Here is a 27,868-nt window from a genome sequence, read left to right as displayed (position 1 = left end):
CATATATATATATGAATATAAGCCATACATACATATAACTTAAGTACCAAAATGAGAGGAGAAACACGTTGAGGGAGAAGCAAAATTTGAAGTAATAATGGCTAAGAATTGTCCAAAACTGATGAAAGACATTAACTCAAAGATTCAAGAAACTCAGCAAAATCCAAACAGGAAATACACAAAGAAAACCACACCTGGGCACATCATAGTCAAACTGTTGAAAATCAAAGCAAGGACTAAATTTTTAAAGAAGCCAGAGGACATTCAGGTTTGTTTCCATGTCTCGGCTATTGCGAATAATGCTGCAATGTACATGGGAGAGCAAGTATCTCTTCAAGATCCTGATTTTAATTCCTTTGGAGAAATACCCAGAGGTGGGATTGCTGGATCATATGGTATTGGGTTGGCCAAAAGGTTCATTTGGGTTTTTTCATAAGATGTTACAGAACAATAGTTCTGTTTTTAGTTTTCTGAGAACCTTCCATACTGTTTTCCAAAATGGCTGTCCCAATTTGCGTTTCCCTGGCGGTCCAATGGTTAGGACTCCGCGCTTCCAATGCAGGGGGCACGGGTTCCATCCCTGGTCTCAAAACTAAGATCCCACAAACACTGGGTTTAACAAACATAGGCCCCTTCTAAGTACTTTACAAATATTAACTCACTTAATGCTCACGACAACCCTATGAAGTGGGTGCTATTAGTCCCATTTTGTAGCAGGGGAAACTGAGGCACAGCGAGGCTAAGCAAGCTGCCCAAGGTCACAGCCGGCTGGGGGCGGGCGAGATTCTACCTCGTGCCGTCCTGCACCAGACTAGGTGGGTAGGCTTCCCTGTACTGGTAGGGTCTTGAATTTGGGATCTTGTCCGTCCTCCCCCATCAGGATGTGAGCTCTGGGAGGGGGGACCTCGTCTGGTGCACACAGGCATTTAATGAACATTGTGGAATCAAGAAGGGATGAGTGGGTATCTTAGGACGGCCACATCCCTTCGTGACTGCCTGCGCCCTCCTGCCGTGCTCTGCTCGGGGAATTCTATTCGTGGTCAAGACGTTTAATCCCAGTAAACTCGATCCTCGGGGCGAGGGGGGGACCCCAAGGAAATCACCAGCTTGGGCTGAGTCAGGACGGAGAATCCGCTCACAGCGGGGCACGGGCGCCACCTGGCGGCGGAATTCTGCTAAGACAGAGCCGCTGGGAGACCCGGAACGTTTGCTTTGGGTGAAGTGGAATCGGCATCTGAAAGGGAGTTGATATCGGGTGTTATTAGTGGGCACTTGTCTGAAAATCAGTGTATGATGATGGGTGCCATCTATCAGTGGCTTCCAAACTTTTCTGACCGTGACGCACAGTAAGAAATCATTTCACATCAACATGGTTTCATCAAATACCACTCTGTGCTGCATGATGTTTTTTATTCTACTGTATTCCTATTTTTAAATGTTGGTCAGATCCCCTGATCACGCCTCCAGGGATTCCCCCTCTGACTTCAAGATGAACGGAGCTCAGAGAGGTGAAGACACTTGTCCAAAGCCACACAGGTTGTATGCGACAGTGCCAGTTTCTGCCTCAGTCCTAAAGGAGAGAAATCACTAAATGCTCCAAATTTCACTGCTATTGAGTACAATTTAATTTAGTCCTTTCTCCATTTTGCCAATAAGATTGAGCTGCACTGGTCTGCTGTTTTCTTATTACTGTATAATGTAAATGAATGACATTCCCGAGCTCAGGCTTAAAAAATGCAAGTCTTATGTCACAAGATGAATCTGAGACGGCAATAAAGAGTCTGCACTGAGGTGGCCACCAGTGGCGCTCGCAGCATCATTGCCAACACCACTGTCACCACCACCTCCATCACCATCATCACCACGGTCATCAACGTCATCATCACATCCCCTTCTCTGTCACCATCAGCATCACATCGTGATCATCACTGTCACCAAAGTCACCACCTTCATTCACCATCATCGCCATCCCCACTACAGCCGTCGCCAACATCACCACTATCACCAACACCGTCACTGCCACAAAAATCACCCCCACTCGAAAGCAGGTATCAGCAGCCCACTCTTTTTGTCCCCTAGCTACAGCCTTGGCCCAGCAAGCCTGCGTCCTCCATCGCTCTCTCCACCCTGAGCCACAGGGGATGTGACTATGACCCCGAGGGTAGTGCTGTCTTGCTTGGGAACCAAGAGGATTCTGGGTTTGATTCTCTGACTTTTCTTTAAGTGGCCTCAGTTCTATTCTGAGCTTGTTGCCACAAGGTTGACCATCCATAGATGGCGAGCCCAGCCCCTGGACCAGGGGAGGCTCTGCTCAGTGTAGCTCTAGGACCCTTGAGGTGGCTGAGACTCGGGGTGGGGGGGTTTAAGGCTGAATGCCTCCTGCTATAGGGGCTTGAGACCACTTTGGGGAGGGGAGACCTGAGGGTCTGGGTTCTCTGTGCTCATTGTCCTGTCTTAGGAGAGAAAGAAGAGGAAGTCCCTCTGGGATGGCAAATAGGGCTGGTGGTCATGACTCTGCCCCCCGCCAAGATGAGACTTCCCAGGTCTCAAAGGAGAAAGTGAGAATGACAGCCTAAGTTCCAGAAGTCACATCCTAGGGAGTTGCCATTTCCATCGCCTTCCTGAAATACCCGTTTTTAAATTTCTTGTTCACTATTATATCCGCAGAGCCTAGTACCCTGTATGGCACATAGTAAGTACTCAATAAATGTTTGTCAAATCAATGGGAAAAGAGATGGACAGTCCCCCTCCACTGCAACTGTTAGGGAAGAGATGGGATTCTGCATCATAGCGTTAATTCAAAGGATCTGATTTGATACGGTGTGAAGGGGAGAACTTTTACAAAATTATTAACTTTGTACTGTGCACTAAAGAGACTGTGAAAATTAATAATTCATTCCAACATCTCCTGTTCCTTATGAATATTTCTCAGAAGTGATTTCCACAAAAATGTTTTCTAGGATGCCCAAAACTGTAGGAGTTGTGGTCAGGTCCAGTGACTGTTCCCTCCAGAAGGCTTTCACCCTGCTGGGTTGTCTTGATCATTTGCTGCCCTGCTTTTAACATCCTGCCTGTAAACTGAATAAATACAGGTAAGCTTTCTCATCAGATCACAAGATCGATAGCCCTTTCCCTCACGATGGGAAATTAAATCCCATGACTCTGATGGATTAATTATTTTACAAACAAAACTAGTGAGCCTGCAAGAGGGAAGAGAGATGAGAACATACGTATATGTATAACTGATTCACTTTGTTATAAAGCAGAAACTAACATACCATTGTAAAGCAATTATACTCCAATAAACATGTTAAAAAAAAAAAAACAACTAGTGAGCCCACGTTTGCACTAAATTAGCAAACGGTGCCAGGCCCACCGATGACTGAACTTCCGGGATGGCTGAGAGTGGAAGGTGGCGACCCCTGCTCGCAGCCCCGACACACACAGGTGAGAGTCACCTCCAATTTTGTCCAGTTTTTTAAGTACAATTTTGAAGACTGTTTTGTGTTGTTAAAGCATTCTTATAAAGTCTGTGTGTTGAACTGCATTTGTGAGAACAGAACGAGTTCCAGGTCCCTTATTTTTCTTTAATACTTTCTTTCTGTTGTCACTATTTATATTCTTTATATGTCTTGATTAAAGCTAATTAATCAACGATGTGGTGGGCAATTTGGGGGCAATTTGGAGTTTTTTTCTTTCCTGTGCAATTTTGAGGTAGCAAGGTTGACATGTTGCTTTCAGTCCCCTCTCTTGAGATATGAAGAATTCCAAAATATAAATTAAAAAATTTTAAAGGTACACACTGAGATTCTGGGGTTGCTTCTTACTGCAGCATAACCCAGCCTATCCTGACTGATACGGTTCCTGGTTCTCAGTAGAGCCTGAAATGTGCAAGTCTCAAAAAAAAAAAAAAAGAGTAAATGAATGAATGGCAGGGAATAGGGACAGGGTCATACCTTTTCTCCTGGGCCAAAGGTAGAGGAAACAGCCATGTCTTATGCTCACTCACTCACATATACGCTTGTAACCAGGCTGGGGTAAAAATCAGACTCTGACCTTTATTTCCTATGGTCACAGCTCATGCTGACCCTGATGTCTTTGCCCCCATTCTTCCCCCACTGGTCAGTACTGGGGACTCTTGAGGAGGACAAGGAATGAGGAGCTACAGAGACAGGGACATGAGATGCGAGGAGGGCCTGGGAGATGGGGGAGAGGAGAGGGAGTTAGAAATAGGGAAGCCGAAACAGGAGGTGGGGGGGATAATCAGAGAGGTCAGAGCAGAGATGGGGAGACAGACATGGATACAGGACAGAGACACACTGAACGGGAAGCCTAGAGAACAGGAGATTAGGGAACCGAAAGGGAAGGGCAGGTTGGAAACGGGGGTTGGGGGGGGCGGATCCAGGCAACAGATGAAGGGGAGCTGATGGGAAGAGATGCAGAGACATAGTGAAGGGGAGATGGAGACAGGTGTGCAGGCAGTTCACCCGGAGCTGGGTGAGAAAGATGGAGAGTCATAGGGGAAATTGAGAGGCAGAGACCCAGAGAAGGCCCTGCAAGGAGCCAGGGGCAGGGTGGGGGCTGGGTGCCCCTAGTAGTTGCTCTAGGAATCTTTGCTGGTGGTGGAGACCCGGCCGGTGCTAGAGGCAGGGCCAGTGCTTGAGACTTGGCCTCTGCTGGACTCGAGGCCTCCACTCGATTCTGACTCAGGGCCTTTGCTCTCCGGGCCCCCAAAGCTCTCGTGGCCTCTGCTGGACCCCAAGTATCCAGAGGACCCCAGGTAGCTGCTAGAGTTGGGGGATCTGGAGATCACTCGGCCCGCAGTCGAGCCCCGGCTGGACGTAAGTCCCCCGGTGATGGCGCTGGTGGAGCCGAAGGTCGTGTGGCCTGCGCTGGAGCTGGGGTCCCCAAAGGTGACGCGGCCGACATTGGAGCCGGTGGCGCGGCCTCCGCTGGACGCCAGGACGCCGCTAGTCCTGTGGCTCGCGAGGGAGCCGGGGACAGCGCGGGGGCTCTTGGGCAGCAGGGGCAGGCCGGGGCTGGCCGGGGTGCTGTCCACCTTCCTGACGGCCTCGGCCATCTCCTCCAGGCGCCGCTCCCCCGCCTGCTCCCGGGCCTCCAGCTGCGGGGGAGGCGAGTTAGGGCCCCGGAGGAGGCAGAGCTGCCCCGCGCCCCGCGGGCACCCGTCCTCACCGACTTCACCACGCGGCTCAGCAACTCCTCCTTGCTCAGCGGATAGTCGTCGTTGGCCTCAAAGCCTGGGGGGTCCTCGCTAAAGTGGGTGGAAGACAGGAAGGGACTCTACTCCTCGACCTTCAGAAGGCCGATGGCGCCTCATTGCTAGGCCCTGAGACCCTCAGCCGTGCTCCGGGCTCTGAGCGCCCTTTCCCCTTCGGGTCCACCCAGGGCCCCATCGAATGTCCCTGGAGCCCTTACTCCTTCTGATTCCCCCGAAGTACCCACTTCATCTTCTACGCCCCCCGCCCCCGGGCCCCACCCACCCTTCAGTCCCAGGGGCCCGCCCCCACCTGAAAACCCTCCCTTCCTGCGTCTCCTCTGCCCCCGCGCCCCGCGTCTCCTCTGCCCCCGGGGAAGCTCCCTGACCCTTGCCCTCTGGCTCACAGATTGTCAGGGGGCTGAGGTGGGGCCACTTTCTTGGGAAGATCCTCGGGGCTCTGGCCCAGCACCAGGAGGGCAGCGTTAGGCGAGCTGGCAGAGAGGTTGTTCTGGAGGGTGGAGAAGCCAGTGGTCCGCTCAGGCCCGTCTCCAAGGCCCCGGCGCCCTGTCCCCACTGCACACCGTCTGTGCCCCAACCTGGGTTTCCAGGAAGGCCTGCACCGTCAGGAGCTCCACCAGCCGCTTCTCGATGAGGCCCAGGAAGAGGCCTATGTCCCGGTCTCTCATGTGGCTCTTGACCCCTAGGAGGTCATTGATGACGGTGCTGTCACACTGGGCCCTGGTGAAGAGGCGCTGGATATCTGGGGTCAGAGGGGACAGGCCATCATGGATCCGGTGCCCATGGGGTGCCACCCTCTCCTCTCCTCAAGGCCCTGCTGCCCAAGCGAGGCTCAAAGATGCAAAGGGACTTGCCCAAGTTCAGACAGCCAGGCGGGGGGAGGGCACCGCGGTGTGCCCGGCCACCGGGTTCCAGATGCCAGAGGGCAAAAAGCGAGAGGAGTCCAAGGAAAACGTGACAAGGGCACCTCCACACGGCCAGTCCTCTGCTCACGGCTCAGCATCACCCAGCTTCCACCCAGCCCAGCGAGCCCACGGCTCAGGATGTGCTTCTCCCACAGAAACACACACACGTGCTCCCCGGGAGAAAGCGGAGGAAAATCACAGCAGCACCAAGGCTGTGACCCGCTCTCACCATTGGCCCGCTTGTATTTAGTTAACTGGTTATCGTGAATGAATTAAGATGCACCCATGACCTTGACAGAAATCTGCACGCAGCCTGTGGCATCCCTACCACCCTCCCCTGCCTCCCCCACCTGAGCCCCAGGCTCACATACAGTTTCCTGCTGGGGCCCCTCTCCGAACAGTCCGCAGTACCACTCACACCGAGATCAGTCTCATCCCCCAGAGGAGCTCCTCCTCCCAGGCTCCCCACTGCACCCTCACCGGGCCGGACCCCTGTGGGCCTCAGCCCTCATCCCCCCATGGTCCCTCAGCCCGACACCTCTGTGCTCCATCTCTCCCTCTCCGTCCTCATCCCCCTCCCTCCTATCCACCCCCCTCTCCTGCTCACAACCCTCCCATGGCTCCCCAGCACCCCCAGGAAAAAGCCTCAGCCTGGCGTCCGTTTAGGATCTGACCCTCTTCAACTCCCACCCACGCCCTCTCTGCACGAAGAACCTGCCTTCCTTGGATGCACCTCCGAGCCTTGGCCCTGCCTTCTGGGAGCATCCCCTCTCCCCAGTTTTTCGGTTAAATACCCATCCTTCAAATTCAGCCTCAAGCATCATGGCTCCCAGGAGACCTTCCCTGTGACCCCAGCAGAGCCAATGTCATGGGCACAGAGCCCCGTGCTGAGAAGGGCCCCACGTTTGGTTTGATGCTCTGCTATTGTCACTTGAAATTCTTGCCAGTTTTTAAACAAGGGGCCCCGCATTTTCATTCTGCACCGGGCCCCCCAAATCCTGGTCCTGCACCCCACTCTGAGCTAAGGCATACTCTTGCTCCTGCAGGGCCCAAGGTGTCCTCCTTCCCAGCCCCTGCGTTACGAGTAGCCAGAGCCCGGTCCTCACCACCTAGCACAGGGCTTGTCACCGCAGTCCCTACAACAGAGGGAAAGAGGGTCTGCCAATACTTGAGCTCCAACCGTGCAGCACGAGGTGGCCCTCCTGCTAGCTCCCCACCACCACTGCCACCTCCTAGTCTCTCTCCATCCGTCATCCCATCTAATTCTCATGCCGACCCTACAAACTAGGCACTGCTATCCCACTTCCGGAGGGGCTCCAACAGAGGAAACCACACACCAAAGTTCACAAATGGTGGAGCCGGGATTCAAACCCAGGGCTGCCTGACTCTCATGGACTCCACACCGCAAGGATGAATGGTGCAGGATGGATGGACGGATGCAGGATGGCTGGATGGCTGGATGCAGGATGGATGGATGAAGGATGGATGGATGGATGGATGGATGGATGGATGCAGGATGGATGGATACGGGACAGATGACAAGGGAGTGCACAAAGTGGTCCGCGGAATGTCTCCGCGTGGCCAGCCCAGGCAGGGCTCTCCGCCTGCTCATCGCATCCTTCCAGATGAAGAAGCCGGGGCGGGTGCTCACCGGTCTTGAGCTTCTCCAGCTGCCCGCGAAAGTTCTGGAAGCGGGCCTCCAGGTTCTCGGCCTCCGTGTGCACCTCGTCCACGCGCTGCTGCAACTCGGCCCGCTGCTGCTCCTGCCGCGAGCGGCGGTCCTCCTCGCTGCGGCGGCCGCTCACCAAGGCCTCCTGCATCTACAGGGGCCGGGGCGCGACGCTGGGCCCAGCTCGGGAGGGAGGGGGCACCGACGCGGGTGGAGGAGGGGAGGGGAGGGGAGGGGAGGGGGAGGGGAGGGGGAGGGGAGGGGAGGGGAGGGGGGGGAGGGGGAGGGGAGGGGAGGGGAGGGAGGGGGAGGGGGGGGGGAGGGGGAGGGGAGGGGGAGGGGAGGGGAGGGGAGGGGAGGGAGGGGAGGGGGAGGGGAGGGGAGGGGGAGGGGAGGGGAGGGGAGGGGAGGGGAGGGGAGGGGAGGGGAGGGGGAGGGGAGGGTCTCGCTCACCTCCTTGATCTCCTCCTGCAGATGCTCCAGCTCCGAGTTCTGCTCATTGATGAAATTGAACTCCGCGAAGTTCCGCTCCTCCACTGGGGGCGAGTCCGGAAAGGCAGGGTCCAGAGAGACAGAGACCAGCAAACAGAGAGACACACACAGAAGGGCAGAAAAAGAGATGTTGAGAAAGGCAACAAAGACACAGAGACAAGGAGAGACAGAGACGGAGAGATATAGGCACAGAAATAGATACAGGGAACACAGAGAAATACAGGGCAAGGCAGAGCGACAGAAAGAGATAGCGACCCAGAGAAAGTCACAGAAATGCCGAGAGAGACACAGAGAAACAGAGAAGTGAGGGAGAGAAAACGGTAAAGGTGGGTAAAGAGAGAACATTAGACCCCGGGAGAAAGACAGCAACAGGGACACGGAGATCTGCACACAGAGGTTAAGGGGAAGATTCCGAGGGTGACCCGCAGGCCCAGGAATGAGGGAGGCGGAGGAGGGAGGGAACGGGCAAGGGGAGACGGATGGGGGAGGCGGGAAGGCAGACACGCCAGGGAAATTGGACAGAAAGAAGAAGACGGAGATACATTCAGTGAGAACAGAGAGATGCAGACGGGTGGAGACACACAGTGAAGGAAGAGGTCAGAAGGCCCGAGACGGGGGTGGGAGAGAGACTGGGGAGAAAGGGGGGAGAGAGAGGGGCGGAGGCCGGGCGGACGGGAAGAGGCGAGTAGGGCGGAGCCTGATTCCTGGTCCCTCCAGCGCAGGTGAAGTCCCCAGGGCCGAAGCGGAGGCCCTCGGTGACCGAGACAGAGAGCACAGTCTGCACTCGATTCCGGGGGGCTGGGAGCCGTGCTCCTGCCCCCCCCACCGCCCCTTCCATCCCCACCCCCTACCCCCGGGAACTCACACTCCAGGTACTTCTCCACCAGCGAGTCCGGGTCGCTCTCCCCGGTCAGCTGGGACAGTTTCTTCAGGGCGTCCTCGTAGCGCAGCACCAGCTTCTCCTGGGAGGTCTTCCGGAGGCCTTCGGCCACCTCCCGGGCTGGGGGGTGAGGGGTCAGTGAGGTCGGCGTCCGGGGCGGCCACCAAGGCGGAGGGGCCTGGCTGGGGACGCTGGTGGGGAGGGGGCAACAACACCGCAGCCGCGCAGACCCCGCCCCTCCAGCCCCGCCCCCGGCCGGCCCCGCCCCGCGGCGAGACCTGGAGCGAGCCGCTCCGCCCCTCCCCTGGCCCGGCCTGCTGGAGGCAGAGGTGGCGGCCCCGGCCTCACCCCGTTGCTCTCGCTTCTCCACGACGGCGGGATCCGGCTGCCGATCGCCGTTCTTGAGTTTGAGGAAGCGGTGCAGCTGCTCCAAGTGCGCGATCTGCCGCTGCAAGAGCTGCACCTCCGTGTCGTTCTGGGCCACCTCCTTCTCTGCCCTCTCCCGCAGCATGCCTAGCTTGGTCTTCGCCTCCTCCCTGGGAGGGGTGGGGGGTTAGACCCGGGTCAGGGAGATTGGAGGTTGGATTTGGGTTCATCCTGGGGCCCAGGGAGGGGCGGGGTCAGCCTGGGGTTGGAGGGTGAATGGGGCAGGGTCAGCCTGGGGTCACAGGCATGGGTGGGGTCAGCCTGGGGTCACAGGGATGGGTGAAGTCGGCCTGGGATTGGAGGGTGAATGGCGCAGGGTCAGTCTTGAGTCACAGGGATGCGCGGGGTCATCCTGGGGTTGGGGGGGGATGGGGCACAGTCAGCCTGGGGTCTCAGGGCCGGGTGAGGTCAGCCTGGAGTCACAGGGATGGGCAGAGTCAGCCTGGGGTCACAGGGATGGGACAGAATCAGGTTGCCGTTAAGGTCACAAAAGGCAGAAAATTGTCTAGGTTCCTAGAGCTGGGTCAGGATGGGGTTATGGGGCAGAGTCAGGGGGCTCACTCACTGAAACTCCCCTGGCCTGCTTGGCCGAAGGTGGAGCTTTTAAGCTTTTAAACGTAGTGCAGCCAACTGTAAACTCAGAGTGCCCCAAGCCTACTTCACAGGTCACAGGATCAAAGGTCAGAGGGTCATTAGGTTGGGAGAACAGCAGGTCAGTCTCCTCGGGTCCCTGCCCATGGACCATTCTAGTTCCCCTTTCCACACCTTCGCCAACCTTGGTTGCCTCGACTCAGGGCACTAGCTTCTTGCTCTGTTCAAATTCCTCTGAGGCTTACTCAGGTCAGTCCTCTTGGTGGGAGTCCTCTCCTGGCACCCACCAGCCCTAGCCCCCGGCGACCCGTCTAGCAGCCCCTCAGGGATTAGAACTCACAGTTCTTTCTGTGCCTTGGGCTTCAGGCCAACAGAAGGGCCAGGAAGAGGGAGCCCAACTTCCCAAGAGCCTGGCCCTGCAGTAGATGCTCTAAAGCAGCATGCCATAAGTCCCCACAGCAGCCCAGGAGGTAGATACCATTACTGTTGCCACGTCACAGTAGAGGAAACTGAGGCTCAGAGAGGGGAAGTGACCTGCCCAGGTCAGCCAGCAAGGAAGCAATGGAGACACTGGCTGGTCTGACAGAAGTGTTGGTCCTGACAGCTGCCCCCTGCCTTCTAACGGAAACCACCCTATCTTTGCACCCCGCTAGGCTGCCCACTGCAGTCAACTGGAGGAGTGTTGGCAGAGGCTAGATCCTGGTGATGCAAAGACAGGCCAGCAGGCCATCACTTGCGGGACGTGGCAGAAAAGATGAGCCGGGCCAGTCAGATTCTCTCCTCAGAATTTGAATTGGGAAATGCTAAGAAGGGGACAGCGGGAAGCCGAAGCTAAAAGGATGTATAGAGAGAAGCCACAAAAGGTCATGTTATGAAGGCCAAGTTAGGAAGAAGCCAGAGCTATGCGTGAACAGAAGCCATGAGTCAAGGCTCTGAAGAGGTCATGGAGGACCACAGGTAACAAATTACAGAATCAGCCATAAAAAGGCATGACGTACTGAGAGACGCTGCAACGTGGGTGAACCTTGAAAGCACTGCACTGAGTGAAAGGAACCAGACACAAAAGGACATGTTGTATGATTCCATTTACATGAAACATAAAGGTAAACTTACGGAAAGGCACATGTATAGGTAAATCGTCGAGACAGGAAGGAGACTAGTGGTTGCCAGGGCGTTGGGGAAGAGGGAAAGAGAGAATAACTGCTTAATGGTTACAGGTCTCCTTTGGGGGTGATGAAAACAGAAGTGATGGTTGCACAACATTATCAGTGTACTAAATGCCACTGAATGGTACATTTTAAAACGGTGAATTTTGGGAGTTCCCTGGTGGCGAAATGGTTAGGAATCTGCCTGCCAATGCAGGGGACACGGGTTCAAGCCCTGGTCCGGGAAGATCCCACATGCCGCAGAGCAACTAAGCCTGTGCGCCACATCTACTGAGCCTGTGCTCTAGAGCCTGCGCAGCACAGCTACTGAAGCCCGTGTGCCTAAAGCCTGTGCTCCGCAACAAGAGAAGCCACCGCAGTGAGAAGCCCGCGCACCACAATGAGGAGTAGCCCCCGCTCTCCGCAACTAGAGAAAGCCCGCGCGCAGAAACGAAGACACAACACAGCCCAAAATAAATAAATAAATAAATAAATATTTTAAAGGTGAATTTTACGTGCATCTTAACTCAAAGGAAGGAAGGAAGAAGGAAAGAAAGACAGAAGAAGGGAAGGAAAGACGGAAAGAGAGAGAGGAAGAAGGAAGGAAAGAAGGAAGGAAGGGAGGGAGGGAGGAAGGGGAAGGGAAGAAAGAGAGAGAGAGAAAGAAAAGAAAGAAAGAAAGAAAGAAAGAAAGAACGGAAAGAAAGAAAGGAGGAACAAAGAAGGAAAGATCATAGAAACCATAAGGTAGATTTGGCCTATAACCGATGTCGTGAGGACTCATGAACCACGATAAGCAGAAGTCAGGTGGTAGAAACAAGACACTGAAGAGAAGGTAAGACAGCACTTGGAGCCAGAGAACAGGGCTGAAGCGCAGAAAGGAGCAGAGCTGGGATAAGAGAGAGAGCATGGAGCCCATGAGAGCCCAGAGGCAGAGAGAGACGTCCATTAGCAGAGCAGCTGGGGCTTCTAGACTCCATACAACATGATCCTTTGTCTGAAGGTGGCTTGAGAGAATCTCTGTCCCTTTCAACCAATACTGATAAATATCAATCTAATTACGGTCATTCACTGATGCTTCCTACGTTCCTGGCCCCCTGCTATGTGCACTTACTTAAGTCTATTTTTTTTTAATATTTGTTTATTTTTGCCTGCGTTGGGCCTTAGGTGCAGCACAGGGGCTTCTCTCTAGCCGTGGTGCCGGGCTTAGTTGCCCCGAGGTATGTGGGATCTTAGTTCCTCGACCAGAGATCGAACCCCCGTCCCCTGCATTGGGAGGCAAATTCTCAACTACTGGACCACCCGGAAAGCCCCTTAAGTCTCTTTATTTATTTATTTGGCCACACCCTGTGGCTTGTGGGATCTCAGTGCCCGGACCAGGGATCGAACCTGGGCCATGTCAGTGAAAGTGCGGAATCCTAACCATTGGACCGCCAGGGAATTCCCCTTAAGCCTTTCTACATCCCTATGTGCTACATGCTATTAACAGACTGGGGCCAAAGAGGTTAATTCATACACCCAAGGAGAGGGACCTTGCCCGAGAAGCTGGGAAATCAGTGGAGGGGGGAGAGAAAGGAGCATCTTATTAAAAAAAAAAAAAAAAAAAAAAAAGGAGGTTCTGACAATCTATTTCTTGAGTTTGGAACCTTCCCACCACTTCCTTAAGAAAATGCATGGACTGAGTCATCTGGGATGCCTCCAGGGGCCCTACCTGATGGTGTAGGCAGAGGTGGAGGAGACCATGAGGGTCCTGACCGTGTCCCGCAGGAGCTGGATCTCCTGCCAAGAGAACAAAACAGATACCACTTCCAATGCCCTCATCACTGGAGGGCCCTCCTTTAAGCCTCACATTTCCCCAATAAGAAGTGAGGCTCCTGGGCCTTAAAAACTTGGACCTTCTTAATTAGCGGCAATCGGTGAAAGGGATTTTAAACAGGTACCAAGTGAAGGAAAGCCAGATTGATGAGCAGGAATGCAGTGAAAGATTGGACTTCCCTGGTGGCACAGTGGTTAAGAATCTGCCTGCCAATGCAGGGAACACAGGTTCAAGCTCTGGTCCAGGAAGATCTCACATGCCGCGGAGCAACTAAGCCCATGCGCCACAACTACTGAGCCCACGTGCCACAACTACTGAAGCCCGCGCGCCTAGAGCCTGTGCTCTGCAACAAGAGAAGCCACCGCAATGAGAAGCCCGTGCACTGCAACGAAGAGTAGCCCCCGCTCGCCGCAACTAGAGAAAGCCCACGCACAGCAACGAAGACCCAACGCAGGCATAAATAATTAAATAAATAAATAAAAAAGGAATGCAGTGAAACATCCAACCCAGGATATTCCTAAGAGTGCTGCCCTAACTTTGTGGTGGGGGTCAGAAATTTGTGTGAATTTCATGATTGTGACCACGCTAATCTGTTTTCTAGTTCTATGGAAGTGTCTTTGCAGAGTTATGCGTAAAAAGGGTTATTTCAGGAGAAAGACGAGAGGAAATTATATATATATTTTTTTATACATAATGTGTATATATGTATTAATGTATAGAAACATATATACACACATACACATACATATATAATGTGTGTATATATTAATGTAATACACACATACACATATATGTATGTATAAATACATGTGCATGCATATGTGTGCACATACGCACACACACAAACACATACACTTTTTTTTTTTTTTTTTTTTTTTTTTTGGCTGCATTGGGTCTTCGTTGCTGTGCACGGGCTTTCTCAGAGTGGAGGGATACTCTTTGTTGCGGTGCGCAGGTTTCTAATTGTGGTGGCTTCTCTTGTTGCAGAGCATGGGGTCTAGAGCGCAGGCTAAGTAGTTGTGGCGCACAGGTTTAGTTGCTCCGTGGCATGTGGGATCTTCCCGGACCAGGGCTCGAACCCATGTTCCCTGCATTGGCAGGCAGATTCTTAACCACTGTGCCACCAGGGAAGCCCCAAACACATACACTTTTGTAACAAGAAACCTAGGATGGATAACCAGAAACTATGGGGGCTGAATGGGAATGAAGTGGAAGAGATGGTGAGGAAATGATGTTTCTGTGGCTTACCTTTTGGCATCGTTTTGATTTGGGAACCCTTGTCAATGGTTTACATATTCATAAAGAAAATTAAATCAACAAGGATAGGGGAGAGAACTAAAACCAAATACAAACAGAAGCAAGTGAACCTAAGTGTATTTCAAACACAGAACAGAACAACAAAGAAGACCAAAAAAATAGGAACTAATCCCAGTGACTTCTGAATACAATAATGTGAGATAGATAAATACATAGATAGATACCCATGCCCTCAGAGAACAAAACAATCTGCAAACAAATCTTGAACGCTCAGGTTCAGGGGGTATTAGTACAGCTATAGCAATTCTGAACCTCTCTCATGTGTTTTGTAGGATTGAACAAGTGAGTACGTATATAAACGCTGTTGGGAGCCAAGGTTCCCATTGTGGGGAAGAGAAAGATAAAATAGGGAAGGTTCAGGAGTAACCCAGTAGTGATGGATTGGAATGAGAGGCACCGACATGTACTCACAATTTTAAAATATGTGCGTGTGTTTTCTAGCTCTCTCCAGAGAAAGGGCCTCAAGGCAGGGACACCCCAGTAGCAGTGAGGACTCCTAGTGCCTGTAATTTGGTTTCTCAGCACCAGGAGAAGAAGAAGCAGGATTCCCCACTAGGAAGAATCAGGACTCCATGGAGAAATGCTAACTTGAGAGTTAAGGCTGATCAAGTACAAGAAAATCTGGACTATCTTCCTGTGCCAGAAAGTAAGGAAGTGTTCAAAAAAAAAAAAAAAAAAAGATGGGCTTGTCCAAAGGACAGAGGAGCCAGCTTGAGGGGTCTCCTACCAGCCAAATCTGGGACAATCTGAACATTATAATGAGCACTATGGATTATAACCCACAGAATAAAGTAAGAATACATGAATGCTTACTGATACCCATAAACACACTTAAGAAGTTCTTCCTTAAGTAAAATGCCATCTTATAAATGAAGAAGAAATGAGAGAGAAGAATCACCATTTGGTAGCCATTACAATAATAATTATTCAGGCAAAAATCATTAAGGGATGCTAGAACAATTGCGTGAAAATGTATCAGGGAACAGGATATTTACATAGTCTCAAAGAACCTCCCTGGACTCAGTCATTACAAAGAGGAAAACCCTATATTGGAGAAACCTGACTGACCAAGCAATCAAGGTCAACATCACTAGTTACGGGACAAACTTACATTATGTGCCTACTGATATAATGCCCGCCAATGACACAATACCACCTCTGTGATATTCCACCAAAAATGCACAACTTGAATCTAATCATGGAGAAAGATCAGATAAATCCACATTGAGGAACGTCGCACAGCACAACTGGCCTGGATGCTTCCAAAATGTCAAAGTCATGGAGACAAAGAAGGGCCGAGGGGGACTTCCCTAGTGGCGCAGTGGTTAAGAATCTGCCTGCCAATGCAGGGAACACGGGTTCGATCTCTGGTCCGGGAAGATCCCACATGCCGCGGAGCAACTAAGCCAGCAGGCCACAACTACTGAGCCCACGCGCCGCAACTACTGAAGCCTATGTGCTTAGAGCCCGTGCTCCACAACAAGAGAAGCCACCGCAATGAGAAGCCTGCACGCTGCAACGAAGACCCAATGCAGCCAAAAAAAAAAAAAAAAAAAAAAGAAGGGCCGAGGGACTGTTCCAGATGAATGAGGCCAGGACAACCAAATGCAATGTGGGATCCTGGCCCAGAGCCTGGAGCAGGATAATTAAATTAGCTATAAAGGACATTGTTGGAACAATCATGAACTTTAAATATGGACTGCTTAGAATTGTAACAATATTCAGTGCCCTTGGGTAAGGGCACTTTGTTTATATAAGAAAATTGTCTTGTGCTTAGGAAATACACACTGAAGTTCTTAGGACCACAATGTCTGCATCGTACTCTCAAATAGTTTGTCAGTTGTGATAATAAGTTATTTTCAGTAAAACTAATTACACACACACAGAGACAGACAGAGAGAGAGTAAATTTGGCAAGTTATCAATCTTGGTGAAGGCTATATAGTTCTTTGTATTATTCCTGCACCTTTTCTGCAAATTTGAAATTATTTCAAAGTAAAACTTAAAGAAAGAGAGAGGGAGAGAATACAGGAAGGAAGGGGGGTGGAAGGAGGGAGGGAGGATTCTTCAAAGGACTTCAAAGGTCATTGAGAAACCCATGGAATGTAAATGGTCCTGCCTGCGCCTTGGTTGCCCTGGGTGACAACACTCAAAGTGACATCTCTGCTTTCTGCAAATCTCAATGAGGCTGCTTTCTTTGCTGGGGGCAGCCCGGAACATTCTCAGGTCTCCATTCCCTCCGGACTAAAGTAAACATATGGCTCCGGGCGATTCCATACTTGAGGCCCGAGTGTTGGAGAAAGTAGGGTGACTCTTGTAACCTCCCCTCCACTCCAGCTGGGCCAAGGGGTCCTGGGCTTCAGGGCCACTGACCTTCTGCAGCTTGCGGTCCACATTCAGATAGCGGTTCCTCTCGATCTGCAGGAGATCCAGCTCCTCCCGCAAGGTTGCATTCCGAACCAGCTGGATGTCAAAGCGACAGGTGACCTGGGATAGGGGTCGGTGTGGGGGGGGCGGGAGAGGATACCAAGAGTCTGTCTGAGGCCTGGCCTGCCTCCCTCTTCCACTCTCAGCCGAGAAGGGGGCACTTGTCAGGTAGGGGGCCCATTCCCAATCTGGGGACTCTGAGAGCATCGCCACCCCCCCAAGACCCAAGCATCAGTCTCCTTTCCTGGGGGACCCTCCATCCCTCCAGGATCTTGTCTCCTAACCCCACTTGGGGAACCCGCTATTTTAGGCCACTCTGCATCCAGGAATCTGGTCCACCGTTTCTGAAACTTGACTCCCACGCTCAGTTCTTCCCCCAAGAGTTCAGGTCTGGAGACAGCCAAGAGGCTGACCCTCACCCTGTCCAACTGGTCTTCAAGGATCTTGATCCTTCTCTGGCTCTTGACCTTCTGATCCAGGATGCATCCCGGGGCCTTGACATCCTTACCACGGGCAAAGATCCGGCTCTCCCATTCCTGGATCTGGAAGAGAGAACATGGTGCCTATTTGTTGACTGAATGTGGGAGAGATTGAGGGAACGAGGGAGATGAGTGGGAGGATGAGTGACTGAGCGTGGTTGACCTCTGTGGTCCTTGTGGCCCCAGCCATCTGCTGTACCCCTCTTCTGAGGTCAGTACCCAACCTTCCATGTGTATCTGACTTCCAACCATAACACGCCGCCCTGCCGGCCACATGACCCAGCTCCAAACAATCCATTTAGAGATGGACGTGTGACCCAAGCTGAGCCAGCCTGAGTCCTTTCCTGGTATTTTGGGTGAAATGTGTGATCTGGATGGATGGGACCCCACACACAGTAGACAAAGTGGAGACAGGAGCCTGAGAGTGAGACAGGCTGGGACCTGGGACCCTTTGCTGCAGTGCCTGCCCCTGGACAAACGTCTCCTCGGGCAACAAAATACAAAGGAACTATAAGGGACTAAAAATAACTGCATGCACGCGCAGTTAGGGAAAATTCTGGACAAGAATGTACAAAAAGACCAAAAAACCCAGCTGCCACTTCTGAAGAGTCGGGAGCAAAAACAGGGGGTCGGGAGCAAAAGCAAGGTACTATGCGTGCCCCCTGCAGTACACCACCAGAGGGCTGGGCAAAACATCTAAGCCACCCCTCTGGCCCAACCTATGGACACACCCCTACCATCACCCCATATAAGGAACCAGCTCACCCCAACTCTGGGAGTCAGCAAGGGAACCTGACACTTGTTTTCGCTCCCTGCTGCTGCCGCAGGGGCCCCCGTAAAGGCCTGCCTGAATTTCTTGTCTGGCCTCTGATCAATTTCTATTGACTGGGGAAGGCCAAGAATCCTGGTAAATACCAAGAGGAGGGGAGGAGGAGCCCTGATGCCTGAAACCAACTTCCAACCTGCCCTTCTCATTCCCGTATTCATCTTGACTTGTTTGGGGTATGCTGTCTTCCCAACTAGACTGGAAACTCCATGAGGGCAGATTTTTATCTTTTCTGTGCTTGACGCAGAGTTGGCATGCAACAAAACATGCAGACTAAATGAATAAATGAATTGCTTGATACTGTGTTTCCCAATTTGTGCACCGCTATGGATTGAATTCAGTCGCCTGTAAATCCGTATGTTGAAGTGCTAATCCCCAGAACCTCAGAATGTGACCTTATTTGGAGACAGGGTTTTCACAGAAGTAATCAAGTTAAAATGAGGTCATTGGGTTGGGCCCTAATCCTACACCACTGGCGTCTTTATAAAAAAGGGGAAATTTGCACACACAGACATGCCAGCAGGGAGAATGCCAGATGAAGATGAAGGCAGATGTGGAATCTTAAAAATACAACAAACTAGTGAAAACAACAAAAAGAAGCAGACTCACAGACATAGAGAACAAACCAGTGGTTACCAGTGCAGGGGGAGAGGCAATATAGGGGTGGGAAGTGGGAGGTACAAACTATTGGGTGTGAAATAGGCTATAAGGATGTACTGTACAACACGGGGGATATAGCCAATATTTTGTAATAACTGTAAATTGAGTATAACCTTTAAAATTGTATTACAAAATTTTTTAAAAGAAAAAAAAGATGAAGGCAGAGATTGGAGTGATGCTTCTACACACAAAGGAATGCCAAAGATTGCCAGCAAACCACCAGAAGCTAGGCAAGATGCACAGAACAGATTCTCACAGCCCTTAAAAGGAACCAACCCTGCCGACATCATGATTTTGGACTTCTGGCCTCCAGAACTGTGTGACAATAAATTTCTGTAGTATAAGCCACCCAAGGAAACGAATACATGCGCCAAGGCACCCCAGAGCATTGCAGCAAACTCAAAGGGGCAACCAAGGGGATATTTTAAAATTTGAGGGAGACACATTGACATTGGTCAGACACCACATGAACCTGGAGCTCAAGGTAGTTCCCAGGTTCAACGTGAGACGGTGTTACATGCCTTTTGATGAAGTCCCATCTTTCTTTTTTGTTGTTGTTGTTGTTTTGTTTTTTTGCGTTTTTTTTAACCACGCCACATAGCATACAGGATTTTAGTTCCCCAACCAAGGATTGAACCAGTGCCCCCTGCAGTGGAAGTGCAGAGTTATAACCTCTGGACCACCAGGGAAGTCCAATGTCACATCTTTCTTCTTTTTTTAATATTTATTTATTTAGGCTGCCCCGGGTCAGTTTCAGCACGCGGGATCTTCGCTGTGGCATGTTTTTAGTTGCGAGATGCGGACTCTTAGTTGCAGCATGCGTTGTGGGATCTAGTTCCCCGACTGGGGATCGAACCCAGCCCCCCTGCATTGGGAGTGCGGAGTCTTACCCACTGAACCACTAGGGAAGTCCAACGTCACATCTTCCTGAAACTGAGTTTTTAGCAGTTGCTGTGATAAAAATCAAATACCCCAAAATGGTACCATTGGGGGAAACTAAGCACAGTGTACAAGGACTCTCTCTGTATTATTTCTTCAAACCACAGGTGAATCTACAATTACACCAGTAAAATTTTCAATTAAAAAAAAAAGCAAGTACTGCTCAGAAATCAGTGTGGAATGAGAATGGTGAGTCCACTCTGACTCCGAGACCTGAAAATTTGCAAAGTGGCCAATAGGCACAAACGTGCCACAGGTAATTGTGGCTTTTAAGAACGAAACACAATTTTTTTCAATTTACGTATATTATTTTTTCAAATGGTTTCTAGGTTGTTAGGATGCAAACATTTATTGGGTTGTTTGGTCCAAACTGCTATAATAGAGCTGTTAGCAGTGCAGTACTGGGGCCCCCTTGGACAGCTCTTGAGAGCTGATTGTTACATTTTCAGGAATTACATGAGTTAAATTGTTGGTAGTTTGAAATTGACCATATATTAGTTTTCCATTTCCGCAGAAAAATTACAGTCGCCCTTCTGTATCCACAGGGGATTAGTTCCAGGACTCCCGTCAGACACCAAAATCCAAAGATGCTCAAGTCCCTTATATAAAATGGCGTAGCATTTGCATATAACCTACGCACAACCTCCTGTATACTTTAAGTCATGGCTAGATTACTTATAATACCTAATACAATGTAAATATTATGTAAGTAGTTGTAAATACAGTGTAAGTGCTATGTAAATAGTTGCTGGCCCCAAATATTCAAGTTTTACCTTTTGGAAATTTCTGGAATTTCTTTTCTTTTTTTTTTAATATTTTCCATCCTTGGTTTGTTGAATCCACATATACAGAACCCATAGATATGGAGGGCCGACTGTATCACAAACCTTGTGGCTTAAAACAACACCCATTTATTATCTTGAAGTTTCTGTGGGTCAGGAATGTGACACAGCTCAGCTGGATCCTCTGCTCAGGACTCACAAAGCTGCAATCAAGGGGTCACCAGGGCCACGGTCTCATCCAGGACTCACCACGTGGTTGATGGCAGAATTCAGTTCCTTGTGGTTGCAGGACTGAGGCCCTCAGCTCCTAGGAGCCCCCAGAAGTTCCCTGTCATATGGCCCTCTCCACAGCATGGCAGCTTCTTCAGTCTACTATGGTGCAGTATTAAATAGCATAACCAGGCTTCCCTGGTGGCACAGTGGTTAAGAATCTGCCTGCCAGTGCAGGGGACACGGGTTCGAGCCCTGGTCCAGGAAGATCCCACATGCCATGGAGCAACTAAGCCCGTGCACCACAACTACTGAGCCTGTGCTCTAGAGCCCGTGAGCCACAACTACTGAGCCTGCATGCCACAACTACTGAGCCTGTGCTCTAGAGCCCGTGAGCCACAACTACTGAGCCCTCGTGCCACAACTACTGAAGCCTGCCCGCCTAGAGCCCGTGCTCCGCAACAAGAGAAGTCACTGTAATGAGAAGCCCGCGCACCGCAACAAAGAGTAGCTCCCGCTCGCCGCAACTAGAGAAAGCCCGTGTGCAGCAATGAAGACCCAATGCAGCCAAAACTATATAAATAAATAAATAGCATAACCTCATCAAGGGAGGGACAACCCATCACCTGTGCCAAATTCTGCTGTCACGATTTCTGCTGCCACTGAAGGGGAGGGGATTCTCTAAGGGTGTGACTCACTGGGGGTCATGATAGGGTATGTTCACCTCAGCCTAGATGAGAACATTGACGTTATGAAAATCAGAAAATGCTCATTGTAAATCAACTATACTCTAATATAAAATTTAAAAAAAAAGAAAAGAAAATGCTACAAATCAGGGTGCTTTCCCCCGCTAATTGCTGGTTTCCCAGCACACCCCTGTTAAATGTTTCTTTGGGGGCTAAAAAATTTACTACGAAATTAAGGGCTCCAGGAACAAAGAATGTTTAGGTGACATAGGCTGGGACCTGGGACCCTTTACTGGAGTGCTTGTACTTTTACCTGGACAAACATCTCCTCCAGCAACAGAATACAAAGAAACTATAAGGGACTAAAAATAACTGCATGCGTGTGCAGTCAGTGGGGCAATTATGAACAATAAGACAAAAAATGGCCACAAACCAACTGCCACTTCTGAGGTGCTGGGAGCAAAAGCAGGGTACAGCTCATGATCCCCGCACACAGCACCACCAAGGGGGGGCACAGACCGCCTAAGCTTCGCCTCCAACCTACCCATTCACCCTACCTTCACCCCATTTAAGGAACCAGTTCACCCCATCCTTCGGGGAGCAAGCAAGGGAACCTGTTACTTGTTTTCGCTCCCTCATCCCAGCAAAGCCTTGCCTGAATTCCTGGTCTGGCCTCTTATCAATTTCTATTGATTAAAGGGTCCAGTCTTGGGAATTCCCTAGCGGTCCAGTGGTTAGGACTCGGTACTTTCACTGCCGTGGCCTGGGTTCAATCTTTGGTCGGGGAACTAAGATCCCGCAAGCCGCATGGCACGGCTTAAACAAAAAAAAAACAAACAGATAATATGCATTTTTTAAAATAAATAAATAAATAAAAAATAAAGATTCCAATATTTGGCCACTGAAAAAGCTTGTGCAGTGTTGGGGGAAAAAAAAGAGGCCAAGGATCCGAGTCAATAACGTAGGTAGTTCAAGAAATTCTTCCCGGGCTTCCCTGGTGGCGCAGTGGTTGAGAATCTGCCTGCCAATGCAGGGGACACGGGTTCGAGCCCTGGTCTGGGAAGATCCCACATGCCGCGGAGCAGCTGGGCCCGTGAGCCACAACTACTGAGCCTGCGCATCTGGAGCCTGTGCTCCGCAATAAGAGAGGCCACGACAGTGAAAGGCTTGCGCACTGCGATGAAGAGTGGCCCCCACTTGCCACAACTAGAGAAAGCCCTCGCACAGAAATGAAGACCCAACACAGCCATAAATAAATAAATTTTAAAAAAAAGAAAAAAAAATTTAAAAAAAAATGTACTCTTTCATGTTTGGCTTCTTTAAAAAAAAAAAAAAGAAATTCTTCCCAAGATTAGAAAACACTCTCCTTCAATTTTTAAAAGTATTCAAATTTCGCTCTTTACATTTAAGTCCCTAATCTAACTAGACTTGTTGTTTTCAGATGATGTGAGGTAGGAAATTTTTTTCTCAGCTTTGTTGAGGTATAAATGACACACAATAAAACTGCACATATTTAAAGCAGACAATTTGGTAAGTTTGACATAATCGAAGGAGTGAACATACCAATCACCCCCAAAGTTTCCTCTTTGTCATTCCCCCTGCCACTTCCTTCCTGCAGCCCCCCACTCCCATGCCGTAACCCAGTTAGACCAGTTTGCATTTTCTAGAGTTTTAGATTAATGGGATCACATAGTATATACTCTATTTTTGAGGGGAGGGGTTTGGCTTCTTTCACTCATAACAATTATTTTGAGATTCATCCAAGTCGTTGGGTATATCAATAGCCCATTCCTTTTTTTTTTTAATTAATTTTATTTATTTATTTTTGGCTGCGTTGGGTCTTCGTTGCTGCACACGGGCTTTCTCTAGTTGTGGCGAGCGGGGGCTGCTCTTCGTTGCGGTGCGCGGGCTTCTCATTGAGGTGGTTTCTCTTGCTGCGGAGCACGCGCTCTAGGCGCGTGGGCTTCAGTAGTTGTGGCACGTGGGCTCAGTAGTTGTGGCTCATGGGCTCTAGAATGCAGGCCCAGTAGTTGTGGTGCACGGGCTTAGTTGCTCCGCAGCATGTGGGATCTTCCCGGACCAGGGCTCAAACCCGTGTCCCCTGCCCTGGCAGGCAGATTCTTAACCACTGCACCACCAGGGAAGCCTTAGCCCATTCCTTTTGATTGCTGAGTAGTATTCCACTGTATGGATGTACCAAAATTTGTTTATCCATTCACCTGTTGGTGGACATTTGGGTTGTTTCTGTTTTGAATTTTACAAATAAAACTGTTATGAACATTCATATACAATTTGCTGTAGGAACATGTGCTTTCTTTTTCCTAGGGTAAATACTTAGGAGTGGAAATGGCTGAATCATACGGTAGGTGGACATTTAGTTCTTTAGAAACTGCCAAACTATTTTCCAAAGTGGTTGTCCCATTTACATTCCCACCAGCAGGGTGTGAAAGTTCCAGTTTCTCCACATCCTCAGCAACAGTTGGTAAGGTCAGTCTTTTAAATTTTAGCCATTCTAATAAGTGTGTAGAAGTAGCTTGTGATTTTAATATGCATTTCCCTAATGACTAATATTTCTACGTGCTTGCTTCCACTTTATATATATTTGGTGAAGTGTGTGTTCAAGTCTTTTTGGCCATTTTTCCTATTAGGTCATTTGCTTTCTTATTGAGTTTAAAACTACTTAATATATTCTGGATGTAAGTTCTTTGTCAGGTACAGACTTTGCAAATATTTTCTCCCCATGTAGGACTTGTCTTTTCATTCTCTGAACAGAACCTTTTAAGGAGGAGAAGTTTTAAAATTTTATGAAATCCAATTTATCAATTTTTCCTTTTATGGATCATGCTTTTGGTGTTGCATCTAAGAAATCGTTGCCTAACAAAGATTTTCTCCTACACTTCTTTCTAGAAGTTTTATAGTTTTAGGTTTTACATTTACGTCTATGATGGGTAACATCTTTTTTTCCCTAAAAAATGTTATTGTGCACAGAAAAGTGCATCGATCACATATGTACAGTTTATTATGTATCTTAAAAGTGAACATCCTTGAGCCACCGCCCAGGTCAAGAACTAGAATACTGACAGCACTGCAGTCTGATCACTACCATCTTCCCCTCCACAGAGGTACCACTCTCCTGTGTTAGTCTCCACTGCTGCTGTAACAAAATACCACAAATTTACTGCCTTAAAACAAAACAAATGTATTATCTTACAGTTCTGGAGATTAGAAGTCAGAAATCAGTCTTACTGGGTTAAAAATCAAGGTGTCAGCTGGGCTGTATTTCTCCTGGAGGCTCCAGGGGAGAATTCGTTCCTTGTCTTTCCAGTTCTAGAGGTTGGATTCCTTGACTTATGGCCACTCCAACCTCTGCTTCTGTTGTTACATCTCCTCTCTCCACAATCACATCGTCTCCTCTGACTCTGACCTTCCTGTCTCTCTCTTATAAGGACCCTTGTGAGTAAATTGGGCCCATTCAGATAATCCAGGATAACCTACCCAACTCAAAATCTGCAATCACATCTGCAAAGTCTCTTGCCTTGTAAACTAACATAGTCACGGGTTCCAGAGATGATGACATGGACATCTTCGGGGAGTCGTTAATCTGTTTGCCATACTTCCTTAAGTGAAATTCTTTAGAGTTTTATCACCCAGGTATAAACCCCCTAAACAAAAGTTTGGCTTGGCCTGGTTTTGAATTTTATGTAAATGAAATAATGCTGTCTGTATATTTTATGCCTTGCTTCCTTCAAATGTTTGTGAGATTCATCCACAAACATTTAATTGTAATTTTTTATTGTTGTATACCATGTCATTATAAGAATATACTACATGGGACTTCCATGGTGGTCCAGTGGGTAGGACTCCAGGCTCCTAATGCAGGGGCCCAGGTTCGATCCCTGGTGAGGGAACTAGATCCCACATGCATGCCGCAACTAAGAGTCTGAATGCTGCAACTAAGAAGTCCGCATGCCAAAACTAAAAAAAGATCCTGCATGCCGCAACTAAGACCCGGCTCAACGAAAATAAATAAATATTTTTTTAAAAGAGAATATACTACAATTTATTTATTCATTCAAATATTGATGAACATTTGGGTTATTTCCACTCTGGAGCTAGATGATATGAATAATGCATCTATCAACATTGTTTTCATGAGTCCTGGTTCCAGGGTATAGACTGAGAAGTGGAATTGTTGGGTGGGAGGATGGGTTACTGACAAATGTAAACCATTTTCTCCTGGGAAGTGACTTTGGTTTACTTCCTTCTAACACCGTTTCCATGGAAACATACTGGGCTAATGTAAATACGGAAGGCCAGCTGTGTTCCCAGGCAACAATGCTGATTACAAAAATGGCCCCTGATTGGTGAACTATATCAGACTGGGAGGATTGTGAGTGGACTCAGAGACCCCAAAGGCCTACATGAGCAGGACTGAATAGAAAACTGGTTTCTCTGTGGGGTGTTTCTTACAATGGAATACGTTCCTGGTGGGGTCTTGGAAGCCGCCCTGATGATCTGTTACAAGAGGTGGCTCATGTTGTATATAAAACTTCGCTAGGCCAGGGCGGGCAACACCCGCCCATACAGTACCATCCAACTGAAGATGCTGAGAAGCAGCCCCTGGACACTCAAGGAAGATGTACTGGATGCTGTTGTTTCTTGCCCTCTTTCCTCCTACAGCGTTAAGTGAACCTGCTGCCAAGCAACAGCCTATTGGATCCTGTGAGTGTGACGGTCAGGTAGAGCCCAAGACTGCTTCTGGTGGCCATCCATGCGGAGTGGATGCAACCCCAGATCGCAGGGTATGTCTCTCTTCAAATTTAATAGATAATGGGGAACACAAACTTTCAGGATACGCATGACAATTTAGACGCCCCACCAACTGGTGGGGTCTTAGCAACCACCACTTCATAAGAGTTCCCACTGTTCCTTCTTTCCCCAGCACTTGGTATTTTTGGACACTAATTTTTGAAAATCTGGTGAGTGTGTGATGATATCTCCTTATGGCTTTCATTTGCCTTTCTCTGAATACCGATGAGTGATAATTCTTACATTCATTGGACATCTGAATTTCTTATTTGGTGATGTGCCCACTCAAGTCCTTCGACTGTTTTTATTTTTTTAATTTTTTAATTTTTTTTTTTTTTTTTTTATAGCTACTTTTATTTTTTATTTATTTATTTATTTTTGGCTGTGCTGGGTCTTCAGTTCGTGCGAGGGCTTTCTCTAGTTGCGGCAAGTGGGGGCCACTCTTCATCGCGGTGCGGGGACCGCTCTTCATCGCGGTGCGCGGGCCTTTCACTATCGCGGCCCCTCCCGTTGCGGGGCACAGGCTCCAGACGCGCAGGCTCAGTAGTTGTGGCTCACGGGCCCAGCCGCTCCGCGGCATGTGGGATCTTCCCAGACCAGGGCTCGAACCCGTGTCCCCTGCATTAGCAGTCAGACTCTCAACCACTGCACCACCAGGGAAGCCCAATTTTTATTTTTTTAATTAATTAATTTATTTTTGGCTGCGTTGGGTCTTTGTTGCTGCACTTTCTCTAGCTGTTGTGAGCGGGGGCTACTCTTCGTTGCGGAGCACAGGCTCTAGGTGGGTGGGCTTCAGTAGCTGTGGCACGCGGGCTTAGTTGCTCCGCGGCATGTGGGATCTACCTGGACCAGGGCTCAAACCTGTGTCCCCTGCATTGGTAGGAGGATTCTTAACCACTGCGCCACCAGGGAAGTCCTCCTTTGACTGTTTTTAAATTGAGCTCACTCTTTAATGCTTTGTAAGAGATCCTTATATGTCCTTGACGCTAGGTTCTTCATCAGCTATGTCTTACAAGTAACCTTCAGTTCTGTGACTTAGTTTGCACACTCTTTATGGTTATTTTGATGAACAGGAGTTACTATTTTTAAAGTCATGGAATGTATCAATCTTTTCCTTTAAAAGTAGAGATTTCTGTAACTTAAGAAATGTTCTGCACTTTCACACATTTAGACCTTTGATCCATCCGGAATTAGTTTTGGGGACAGTGAGAGCTAAGTGTCTGGTTTCATCTTACAGTATGGATATCCAATTTTCACAGCACCATTATTAGAATCCTCCTTTTCCCATTTCTTGAGGTCAAATATCAAGTGTCCACATATGCATAGGTCTCATTCCAGTCTCCCTATTCTGTCCCATTATCCCACTTGATTAGCCCTGCATCAATTATAAGAGATTTATTTATTTATGTCACATCGTGCTGCATGTGGGATCTTAGTTCCCTAACCAGGGATCGAACCCGTGCCCCCTGCATTGGGAGCACAGAGTCTTAACCACTGGACCACCAGGGAAGTCGCATAAGACCTTTATAATAAATCTTGATAACCGATAGAGCAAATCCTTCCACATTGTTCTT

At 49.4% G+C, this 27,868-nt stretch overlaps 1 protein-coding gene across 3 annotated transcripts in view; it reads right to left on the bottom strand.

The window, feature by feature from the left end:
• Positions 1 to 4,057: 4,057 nt before the first annotated feature.
• ODAD1 (outer dynein arm docking complex subunit 1) overlaps positions 4,058 to 27,868 on the bottom strand; it is a 29,575-nt gene continuing 5,764 nt past the window's right edge. For 2 of the 3 annotated variants that reach the window (XM_036832136.1, XM_036832138.1), the window contains 11 exons: positions 17,323 to 17,445; positions 16,850 to 16,963; positions 13,056 to 13,123; positions 9,531 to 9,718; positions 9,168 to 9,302; positions 8,264 to 8,346; positions 7,793 to 7,961; positions 5,815 to 5,978; positions 5,623 to 5,726; positions 5,194 to 5,272; positions 4,058 to 5,122 (listed from right to left, as the gene is read on the bottom strand). In XM_036832136.1, coding sequence (XP_036688031.1) covers positions 4,604 to 5,122; positions 5,194 to 5,272; positions 5,623 to 5,726; positions 5,815 to 5,978; positions 7,793 to 7,961; positions 8,264 to 8,346; positions 9,168 to 9,302; positions 9,531 to 9,718; positions 13,056 to 13,123; positions 16,850 to 16,963; positions 17,323 to 17,445 — 1,746 coding nt within the window. In that variant the 3' untranslated portion in view covers positions 4,058 to 4,603. The remainder of the gene's footprint in view (positions 5,123 to 5,193; positions 5,273 to 5,622; positions 5,727 to 5,814; positions 5,979 to 7,792; positions 7,962 to 8,263; positions 8,347 to 9,167; positions 9,303 to 9,530; positions 9,719 to 13,055; positions 13,124 to 16,849; positions 16,964 to 17,322; positions 17,446 to 27,868) is intronic. The other variant, XM_036832137.1, reaches the window with a different exon arrangement.

The sequence above is a fragment of the Balaenoptera musculus genome, chromosome 19 (genome assembly GCF_009873245.2).
Source record: "Balaenoptera musculus isolate JJ_BM4_2016_0621 chromosome 19, mBalMus1.pri.v3, whole genome shotgun sequence".
Classification (NCBI taxonomy): Eukaryota; Metazoa; Chordata; class Mammalia; order Artiodactyla; family Balaenopteridae; genus Balaenoptera; species Balaenoptera musculus.
This window is presented reverse-complemented; position numbering and strand designations above follow the sequence as displayed.